Source organism: Cupressus sempervirens, chromosome 2 (genome assembly GCF_028749045.1).
Source record: "Cupressus sempervirens isolate cs-2001-9-10 chromosome 2, ASM2874904v1, whole genome shotgun sequence".
NCBI classification, from domain to species: domain Eukaryota; kingdom Viridiplantae; phylum Streptophyta; class Pinopsida; order Cupressales; family Cupressaceae; genus Cupressus; species Cupressus sempervirens.
The window spans coordinates 312,155,846-312,167,757 of record NC_143119.1 but is presented as its reverse complement, the minus strand read 5'-3'; the positions used below and the strand labels follow the sequence as shown (position 1 = coordinate 312,167,757).

Sequence of the window (11,912 nt, the reverse complement as noted above, 5' to 3'; positions counted from 1 at the left end):
GATATCATATCCAACATTAGGATCCTAGATCCTTAAGATAAGAACTTCTACTAGGATAAGAAATTCTTTGCTCTTTATATTTTGGTTTTTCCTAAAAAGGAGGATGGAAAATTGGTTAAGGAGAAGGGTGGGGTTTATGTTGGTTTTTCAATTGAACTTATTTAGAAAAAGGTTCTAGAAGCATTTAATGAATATGTGACTCTTGTTGGATGTTACAATAGAGCCCACAATTATCATTTTATCTTGTACTTAATAACTTTAGATATACAAACAAAATTTATTTCCCTATCTACCTTGTTTACTCTCTCACTCAAAGCAAGAAAGATTTTAGAGAGCAACCCAATTAGTTGATTCATCATGACAGAATTATGTGGTTTATTTGTAGCTATATCAAGAAGAATATCTTGGACCCTATTCCACTGAGTGTTTAAAAGTAGAAGGGAAAATTTGGGGGTTTGGAGAGAAAAAAAGGAAAAGGGAAAAGAATTATAGAAGATCTTGATGCTTCCACCCCTAAGTGTACTTAAAGGAAGAAATAGATAACTAACTACATTTAACTTTCTAGAGAATCAAAAGGGGAGACCATATTTGAAGAGAAGAAAGTTGTTTTGGGTAAGCATAGGAAGAAGAGTATGGAATTAATAGAGGAATTTAGCGAAAGTAATAAATATTTTGGGTTTTTGAAAAGGTTGTTCAAGCCTACTAATATCCCTCCTTCTCACCATTCCCCACACTATTTGTTGAAGGAAGTTTCTACACCTATTGTGAATGGTGAAGCTAAGAAACATAGTAATCAAGAGGAGAATGTTGAAGAAGAGAAGGAGGTTGTTAGACAAGAGGATTATGATGAGTCCCCTAATCATGATATCTTGTTCTCTCCTTAGACCTCATTTGACAAAATGGCCAAGGATACTCATCATGTTGAGAAGGAGAAGGATAAAGATGTTAAGTATTAGGAGAATAGAAAAATGCACATCCCTATGCTTAATGTTATTAATCTAGATGAAGTCAATGTTAATTTTTTGGAGGAGGATCACCTAAGGAATCTTATAATATATTCATCATTCTAAGTGCTTAAAACAATGAAAGTCATTTCCATGTACAACTTCAGGATAGATAAATGGTCCTTTAATTCTTTCAAGACCCTCAACTTGGAATACAAAGCTCTTCGAGATAATGTTGAAGAGCTTCAAAGTAGGGAGGCTAATTTTTTTTATAAGAATAAGGGTGAGATGAAAAGTAATAATGATAATTTGGTCAAAGATTTGAAAGAGAAAGGAAGGATTACTCTTGAGATCAAGCCCTTGGAATACTATTTTAAGTGACATTTCCTTGTATAACATGAGCCATGCATCCTTGCTGAATTTCTAACTGAATCCTCAAAAATCAAGGGTTCTTTAATAATTTCTCCTTAAAATATCTTCATGATTTGTTTAGTTGTAATATCAAACTGTGATATTAATTCAAATTATCCTTCATTATCTCCCCCTATGATAGTCAATGTAGATTTCTCTTTAGAAATGACATGAGGTTCTCTATGTAGAATCCCACTATGCATAGCGTCCTTGTGATTGATACAAAGATCATCCAACATTTCACCATTTCATCAAATTCAATCCCAAGTGGTAGTTTTTTAGGAGGCCAAAATTGGTGGTGAACCATGCCACTTGTAGTAGCTTAATCATCTTAAAATACATTTTGAAGTGAATCAACTTTTTTCAAGATATTATTTAGCACCCCACCCCACAAAGGCTACAATACCATTGACTATTTTTTCAAATTAATCTTCATACTTTGAATCATCTATGATAACTTCTAGTTCTTTGTTTAATTCATCCACATGGTTGCCTTATTCCCAAAGAATATTTAAAATTCCTCACAATTCATCCTCAATAATTCATCTTTTTATCATGAGGTAAAGTTCACCAAGGATCACCTCCTCAAACTTGTGATGATCATATGGTTGGAATATTTAGGAAAAAGAGGATGACACCCACAAATCCTTCAATATTGTAGTAAGAGGTTTCCTTGTTAGGAATAAAATTGTTTGTCACTTCTAATGACTTGCTCTATTAGGATTAATACAAAAATATTTGTAAGGATCTCCGTTTCTCAAGGATTTAGAATAACAAATAAAATGTGTGCACTCAGTTAAGAGATTTACAATAAGGCTACTAGGTTTACCCTATTAAAGGATTCATCTTCTACAATTGTGAGAAAATAACACTAAACTTTCATTTTATTAGATTCAACATACTTTTTTGTTTATGTCTTTTCCTTTGTTGGTCAATACTCTTCTTTGTTTGAGATTTATCTTTTCATCCTTCTAGCATATCCCTTCTCCAAGATAACTTTAATAGTAGCTTCAACAACAAAATTTAACCATTTCTTTTAGGTCCTTAAATAGAAATAATTTTTCTCTTTGATCCATGACCTAATTAAAGTTATAGAATCTTTTGGAATATGTCATTGATCAAGATCCACAATATAGAGTTATCCTCACTATCTTATTAGCATTCTTTTATTCAATTAGTTCTCATTCTACCTTCAAATCATCACTATTCAAATAATTTTTTTGACTTAATCTTACCAAATATTCTTCTTGATTTGTAATAATATATTTTCCTAATTGGTAGAATTAAAATACATAGAGTTTTGTACTATTCTAGACTTTTAGGTTCTTCCTATGTAGCTCATTAAATATTCTATTCATGCTTGGTAGGTTGTTGTCATTAAATGTCCTCATGACTCATTTAAGAATTTTCTCATTGTACAAATATCTTCTTAGTATATATAATGCTTGATTAGAACTTGATTCAAACATATACTTATGGTTTTCCTTGACTCAATTAATATGCTATGTCTCAGTAATAACATTCACTAACCAATACCTTTTGTTCTCATTGAATGATCTTTTTATTCTAATGACAACAATGAGTTTGTATAGGAGTAGCACACCTTCTAGTTCTTCAATATGTGGATCTTTTCATTCCATGATTCACCTTCCTTGAATTAAATCTATTACATCCTTAATTTTATTGTCCACCCCTTCTAGTGAAGTCATATGTAAAAATTCTTCCTCTTGATTAACATTATCATGAATCTTATCCCTGCTAGCGTAATTCAATCAATTCCTTTCTTCAAAATTTGGTTCCCAACTTGAGCGATGACTACCACTTTCACTAGACATTCAAATTGGGAGCTGAAATAAATTATTCTCATCCTCACTGATATTTCCTTGTACAAATCCATTCAAAACTTGACCAATTCAATAGTGTCTTGATAATATGGGCAAGTAGATTCCAAATGTGAAAGGTTATGAAATTATCTCTATATCAAATCCTTGGTTTCCTAGTGATATGATTTCTAAACTAAAAGAACTTTCCTTCTATATTGATCAACCCCACAAGATCATATAGTGGTAAAAAATAATTTTTTCCTCATAATAAAAAGTCCACTCTAAAGAGACATATCAAATAGCTTGTCCCTTAATGTTTAGTGGTGGCGTGTATCCTACACTAACATGTTGCTAAAATTTGAGTAAAATCACATGGATACAACATCTGATTCAACTTAAACTAAATAGGAAGAACATCTACCTTCCTATCCATTTAAGAAACTCTTTCTTCTTTTATTTTTTTTATTTTTTCAATATTTTTACTTTTGAAGAGATTTCCTATATCAAATAAATCTTGAAATCTCACTTATTGATGATTCCATAGATGATATTTGTTTGAGCCCTCCTTCTAGTGCCAATTTTTATGCATGTGAGATTATTTCCACTACAATATGTAGAATCAAATACTTAAGGATTCTAAGAGAAACACCAAATACTCAATCCTCTCTTGATATATAGTCATCTCTCATGATAAGCATGTAAATTAAGATCATGAAATGACTTCAAGGTTCCTTCTTAATCGTGGACTTTACTTAATTTTATGATGTGATATGCTATTTATCATAACGAGACTTACACTATTCATTCAATGGACTTCAACTCTTGCACTTCTAAAGATTTAGCTTTATACTATGAAATATAAAAATATTTTTTGATCTACAAACATTCTCTTCAACTTGAAATTAAACTTATAACCTCAATTTCTAATTTTACTATGAATGTATGGGGAATCATGGATGGACTTTAACTCTACTAGATGTAATACTACCAGCAACTCCACCCACCTAGTGCAAGATTTAAAGGAACACTATAATGATTTTTATTTAAATATATCCTCTTTAATTCCATCAAAAGCATGAAAAATAAAGACTGAATATAAATTAAAGTTAAGTAGTTTCAATCATCAACTGACCACACAAAGCACCCCTACCATTAACAAGAGGCTAGTGGACTAGATTTTTTTGAGTTGTGCAAGTAAACATCCACAAAAACTTCCATTTAACTAAACTACTTATAAAAATGTGAAATGAGGTCCTAAACTAAGTGAAGAAATATTGATCAACATGTAGTAATACAAATTTGATCAAAAAAATTAACCATGCAAGACACGATAATGAAAAGTACAGAAAATTTGGCATTATATTATCAACAATTCTCCAACACTTCTATCTTAGAAATTAGCAAAGAAGTCCTTATATAGGAAGATCAAATACAATAAATGAAAAAAATTAATTTGAAATTGAGGGGTAAGGTTAATCCCCATTATCCCTATGTAAGGTTTCATAACCACTCGCTAAAAATATTGAATAACCACCGAGTTATAATGAAGCACCACCTTGTGGGCCAAACAAAACATTCAAATCCATAACTAGATAAGGATGATTGTCATGTGGACCAATGGGAAGACAACCAATCAAAGACAACACCACCTTGTCACTTTGGAAAATGCGTTCCTTATCCTACAAGACAAACAACCACTTATAAATAATTATAAAATTTTAAATGATAATTGTAATAAGACTTACAAAATCATCACAAATTTTCCATTCTATTGTTTAATAAAATTAAAATTAATATGGTAATGTAAATTTGGTTGCAAAATATTTAATTAATTATTATTTATGATTTATTTTCTAGTTTTTAAAAATTTATTATTTATTTTGATTACATAAAAATAGGTTTTAAAGGACCCAAAACCTTTTACAAAGTATCATAGAAACAAGATCATGTAAATTCAAAAAATAGAAGGCCTCAAAGCCAAAAAAATAAGAGGCCAGAATACAACTATGCATAAAAAGATAGAAAAAGAAAAGCAAAAAGACAGGCCCCAAACAACTACAGAGTCTTCAAAGTGTCCACTGCCTAGTCTACTAGGATGTTCATATTTTCTACAAACGTTGTAATGTCATCCAACTTTTTTTCTTTCACACCTTCATTCTTCTTGGAATTAGCCCTTGTGCACTTGCTTGGGCCCTGGTCCTTTTTCATAGCATAGGAGAAAATGCAACAATAGATGAAATAACTGATTCATTTTAAAAATCAATCCATATTTCATAAAATCTAGGTAAATTTAAATCTCATATCAATTTAAAACACATTTTTTATTTTCAATTATTATATCTAATATTTAATTTAATTTTAATTATATATATAGTTTTCGAATTTTTTTCTATTTCTCTCTATTTCTTTTATAGTTTTTTAAAAATATTTTTTAGTCTTATTCATATCTTTGAAATTTGATCATGTTTCACAATCTCTTAAGAAATTTTAAAAATTCAAAGTGCTTCATTAAATTCAATGAGATGTAGGGTGGTTAAATTGTGATTGAGATTGCTTATTAGTATTTGAGTGGAAGTCACTCTTACTCAGGTAAAATCATCAAATATCATGTGAAATCACTAGTGACTTAGGAAAAGATTAAAATTCCAAAAGTGGAAACTACTATAGAATAAGACAAAACAATCAAACACTAAGTGGAAATCACTAGAGAGTTAGGTAAAATCAATAATCAACAAGTGGAAGCGACTACCCACTTACGCAAAACCTTTGTGCATGAAGTGGAAATCATTCAAGAGTTGGGCAAAATTACGCAAGTTTTTGGTGGAAATGAGGAGTCACTAAGGTAATGTGCAATCAATGTGCGGTGGAATGGTGACTTTGGCAAGGTGCAACCTATAACGTGCAGTTGCAATCAAGGACGTCTTAGGCAAGATGCAACCAATAGGTGGTGGAAATCAAGAGTGTCTTAGGCGAGGTGCAGCAACCAACATGCATACAAATTGAAGTGGAAATTGAAATGGACTTGGGCAAGTACATGTAGATTGAATTGGAAATCACCATACATAGGCAAGTGCATCTAGTGTGCAGTGAAAATCGTGATGCACTTAGACAAGTACATTAAATTTTTGATCAATTTTAATTGTATTTTTCCAAATTTTCACACTTTATCAAATTTTACCACTTTTACCGAATTTGTTTAGCCAAACTTTGCCAATTTTCAAATTTTCGAAAGATGACCAGATATTGCTGTTTCCCCTACACTCCACCTTTGATGACTTGCAAAAGTTTTGAATCGTTGCCATATTTCATGTACCCAAGATATTCTCATTCACAATAGAATGATAATAGGAAAACGTCACAACAATACTAACTGGAGAGGTGGTTTATAGCTTATCTCCATTACATAATGCCTATTCATTGCAGATTCGCAGTTTTTCTACGTGCCATTAGACTTCAAAAACGCTTTCATGGGAATTCGAAACGCATTGTAAACGACCTTAAAACTTCCCTAGTAAAAAGCAGAGCTTATAAATTCAAATCTCTATACATCTCGTTTTAACAGACAATCCTATCTGTTTATCTCAAAAGGGTGTTGTTTCACTTTTCCGCTATTTCTCTCTGTCGTTATTTCAAAATGAAAGAACGCTTATTGATAAACACTAAAACGAGACGTGTCGTATACATTGAGGTGGGAGGATGGTTTGTCAATGAGCTGCTTAGTATTCTTACCATGCCAATCGCCTATATCGCCAAATTTCTGTCGGAATCGCAATCCGCGAAGAAAGTTGGGTCACTGACCGCTCTGTATCAGAGCAGAGAAAAATTGCCCCTTCACTGTACAAGACAGAGTCATCTGTCGCGGTTTCTTGTCTGCACATATAACATCTTCGATAAGAATTCCGGAGAGCTCGGCGGCGGACGGTGTGGCGTCTGCCGACTTGCCGGTCAGAATTCTGAAGTGGCTCACAATATTCGTGGCATCGATGGCGGAAATAAATGTTGCTGCGGACAGAGTGTGAATGATTACGTGGAGGTAGAGCGTGGAAACTCCTACGTAAACAGCGGGGCGACCTTTCTAATAACTGATGAGTTGAGGATAACAGCAAGCTCTATCCTCAACTCAAGAACGATACTGAATCAGCTGAATATCGAAGATTTTGCAGACCTTGAAGAGCATACCTTAGATGTTGATAGGGAGAAGGTCAGAATTTTTCATAGATTTTTTATTTCAAATTTGTTTCGTGGATCTAGTTACAATGATATTAATGCCAACAATTCTCAGGCATGTAAACTTGTTGAGGCCTCCTTGGTTTCAAAGACTCTGCTGAACGATGTCTTTGGACCTGAGCTTTTCTAAGGTCAAATCAATTCGACACTTCCATTTGTAATTTCTCATTTTCATAATGTTTTCCCACTAATTTTTAATTTGTCTTTGCGCGTCTTTTTCATCTCCATTCTTATAATATTCGCCAGCTAATTTTTATTTCGTTTTTGCAGGTCTTTTTCAGATGCATAAATTTCGGGAATCGCATAGTCCAGAACATGACAGTAGAATTAGTTTTCATTGGTGGATTGAGTTTTTATTACTTGCGGATTTGGTTATAAAGAGATAATTTCTTTTCAAAATTATGTACAGCAAAACTTAAAATAGATAACTGCTATGTGATTGTCTCATTGTCTTTATCTAAAGTTTAGAAATATTTTGGGTTGTTTTCTAAAATTTGTCTAATTTCTAATTAGAAATAATTTTATGATGTTGTCAAATATAACATTTATTTATGACATTTTATAGTTTGTTTCAAATTATACTAGCACTTGTATCTTGGGTGCAATAGTTAATTTGATAGTATTATATATTAAATGGCACCCTTGTATTAATCTACATCATGAGACAATACCCTTGTGAAAGTTAATCTCTTGCTTCTAGTCATATACACTAATTCAAAATTTTAACAAAAATAAGCTTGATGACTAGTTCTTGAGCTTAAGCAACTAATCTTGATAGAAAAGACTCTAATTTCATGGCCAAATTGAGATGAATTCACCCAAAGGATTCAAATACTATTCATTGCGTTTGCAATATGGTCAGTAAGATGTCTTGAGTGTTGTCATTTATGGCGACATATATTCAACATTTCATTTCTGCATTTAGAGTTAGAAAATTGTCTAAGTGTTAGACAATTTGCAACAGCACAGACACATATATGATGTGTAGGGACAACACACTTCGAATTAGCTTATGTGCAGTTGAGGATAGCTTTATGACAACATCATCATGATGTAGTTAAGTGCAAAAATGTGTATGGATAGTACGACACAAGCTATAGTTGAAATACTGGTATTGGTATTTAACAGAGCAGAATAGAGCATAGTAGAGAATTGAGTTGTATGACTTAAAGATTTATTTTGGTAACAAAATTATTGCTAATTCATGATGAGATGACTTTGTGGATATTAATCCATAAGTTATTTTATATTATATCAAGCGTGTGAAGACATGAAGGCCAACTGAGAAGACAATTATTAATTTGCAAAAGTATAATTAGAGATATTATGTTGCACAAAAAATGTGAAGTCTATGTGATGACATATATTATGCAAACTACTATACAGATAATCTGAAAGATATATGAGCCTTATGTGATACGAGATCTGATGTATGATCAGAGGAAGTGCAAATTATAGCAGTGAGAAATTATTGTATGTATATCTATTCTTGTGAATAACTTTATTGTATGAATTGCATGTTAGGGTAGTGTACTCTTCTTGCATACATTATATTTGATCTACCAACTCCTAATAGGGTTGAGTCTTCTAACAAGAGCTCAAGACACTATATGTACTTCATAGACTCCTAATAGGGTTGATATCCTTAAAAGGATCCTTTTCTTTAGTGAATCATCTTGTGGGTATCATCCCCACCGGGATTTTCCCTCGGCCAGGGTTTCGCTAGTTAACAAATAATGTTGTTATGAGTTCTCTATGTGTATGGTTATATTTAATGTTCAATGTTGTTGGTTTACTTTCATATGCAAGTTATAAAGTATTTAACAGTATTCAATTATGGACAAAAGTTTGTAGAATACTGATTCACCCCCCCTCTCAATATTATCTATTTCTAATAATTGGTATTAGAGCACAATTACTCCAAAGAAGCTTAACAACTTGAGTAAGATCCCTATGAATGTGGAGCAATTAAAGAGAAGCCTTGAAGAAGCTCTTGAATAGATTGACCTTCTTACAAAAGAAAGAGATAACCTAGAAGATAGGTATGAAGATGCAAAAGTTTACATTGGAAAACCGAAAGACAAGATTGATGATCTGAAATCTGGTAAGGAATCAAATGTGCAGACCAATGACAATGATGAAGTAGGAAATCTCAAGAAAGAAAATTAGATTTTGAAACATGAATTGAAAATTGTAGAACTTAAGTTGAGTCTTAAGAAAGGTGGTAGTAAGAATGAGCCTAATCTGAAATGTGAGAATATAGAGCTTAGATCCCAATTGATTCAAGTAACATCTGAATTAGATTCTATTAAGATTGAACATGCAAAATTAGAAAAGTAAAATATCATTGTGAAAGGAGAATTGGTCCACAAGCTAAGAAATAGCTAGAGAAACTTTATTCCAGTAGTGAGAAGATTGATGATCTGATATTTCACAAGAGACCTTCTTATGATAAGACAGGACTTGGATATCTTATTGGTGAGAAATCAGCCAAGAAACTTGAAATTAGAAGAGAACCAGATCTAGTTGTTGAATCCCCTAAAGAATCTGATTTGAGTAAGGTAGAATAAGGCACAACTACTAAAGTATCAAAAGAGATTGAATTAGTTGATTTGTTAGCAAAACATGGTGAACCTAAGAAAATAGAACAAGTTGATAAACCTAAGCAAGATGAACCACCCAAGGAAGTGAGACATGAACTCAGAGGTAGATGTTTCATATGCAATGAAGTTGGTCATATGAAAAGAGATTGCACATGTACGTATTTCAAACCTATTACTAATTTATATTGTTATAATTATCATGGTTATGGACATAAAGTAGTAGATTGTAAGAAAGCTAAGTTTGATGGTAATAATGCAAATAGTAGAATGTTTAGGAACACTAACCCTATAGGTAATGAAAGAGGGAGATCAAAGAGAAAATATAACGATGGAGGAAAATATGATGGAGAAAAGAAATAGTTTTTGTGTTACAAGTGTAACAATCCTAGACACATTGCAAGGAAATGTAGAGCACTTGATAGTCATAATGGAACCAATCAGAGAAGGAATGCACCTATATATCAGTTATGTAATAACTTTGGACACACTATGAGATATATTAGAATAGGCAAAAGGAAATTCAACAGGAATCCCAATCACAAAAGAAACAACAACAGAAATCATAGAAAGAATGATAACAGTCAGAAGGAAGCAATCAAGGAACATATTGATGAATTCAAGGAAGCATTTGTGAAAGCTAAGGATCCAGAAAGTTCTTATACAATTTTGGAGGAGCAATATTTTTATGTACCTGATGAGAAATTGAAGTGAATAATTATTTGTGACTCATCCTATCTGCATTGAGAAATTGTAGCAAAAATAGATCGTCAATTGGTCAAAACTAATGGTAGAGAAAGGATTAGAAGTTGCATAGTTAACAGAAGGTAGAAGACATAGAAAGGAAGCTATGGTCGATTGCACAAGAAAAGATATGATCATAGGAGGATATGAGAAAGAAAACAAGGTTACTAGTAAATAGAGATAGTTTTTGAATTTGTGGTAGATGCACATTTAATGCAAAGTGCAATTTGAAATGATTTAAGGATCACAAACAATATTGTGTGTACCATTTGATCATGTGAAGTGTCTAGAGTGAATTGAAGAGTGATTTGACATCAATTTGGAGTGCGAAAAGACATTCTTGAAGTGCAAAGTTGCAGAAGCCCTAAACACAACTTTTAGTGCATACATTTAGAAATATAATGGCTAGATAGTTAGTTTATGATGTTAGTAAAAGGCCCAAATATGTATTCAAGAAACATCTATTAATTTCTCTTGTGGATGATCCGTTAGGCACATTTTCGCAAGTCTTGTAGAATGTGATTCACGTAGAAGATATTAAAAGTTATATCCACCACAAAATCAAGAGTATAGGAGATGTGGATATACATGAGGACTTGGGAGTCATGTGTAATAATGACCTAAATTTGAAGTCTAAGTATGTGCACCTAAACAAGTTGAACCTAGTGAAGTATATGTTTTATACTGAGTTTGACAACCATGATTGGACCCAAATTATTCTGAGTAGGCTACATGATGAAATGTTTTGGTTAGGAGATGCACATGTTGCAATTAATAATGACCTAATTCACAACATCATTGGACTAATTAACAAGGGATGCAACCCTATAAATGAAACGAATGTAAGGAATATGGTTGAAACAAACCTAAATACTATATTTGATGGAAGAAACATGAAGATTGATACAATTCATGACAAAGGAGTAAAGTTATTGAGTAAGATCTTATGGTACAAGTTTAACCATGGTTCAAGGGTTAACTTAGTGCTAGCTAGATTCTTACATGTAGCTTATGTAATGGTAGTTTTGGGAAGGAAAGTGTGTGAGATAATCAAATTATAGTTACTGGACAACATTGCAAAACTGAAGAGCACCAAGAATGCAGTCTTCAGATTTGATTCTTTACTAACTCATTTATTTCTATCCATCAAGGAAATTCATAGG

At 32.3% G+C, this 11,912-nt stretch overlaps 1 protein-coding gene across 1 annotated transcript; it reads left to right on the top strand.

Annotated features, from left to right (window-relative positions):
• The first annotated feature begins 6,812 nt into the window (after positions 1–6,812).
• LOC149572339 (uncharacterized) lies at positions 6,813–7,535 on the top strand. The gene has a single exon (XM_089815814.1). It carries the CDS (start codon positions 6,813–6,815, stop codon positions 7,533–7,535), a length of 723 nt encoding a protein of 240 aa, XP_089671940.1.
• The last annotated feature ends 4,377 nt before the right edge of the window (positions 7,536–11,912 follow it).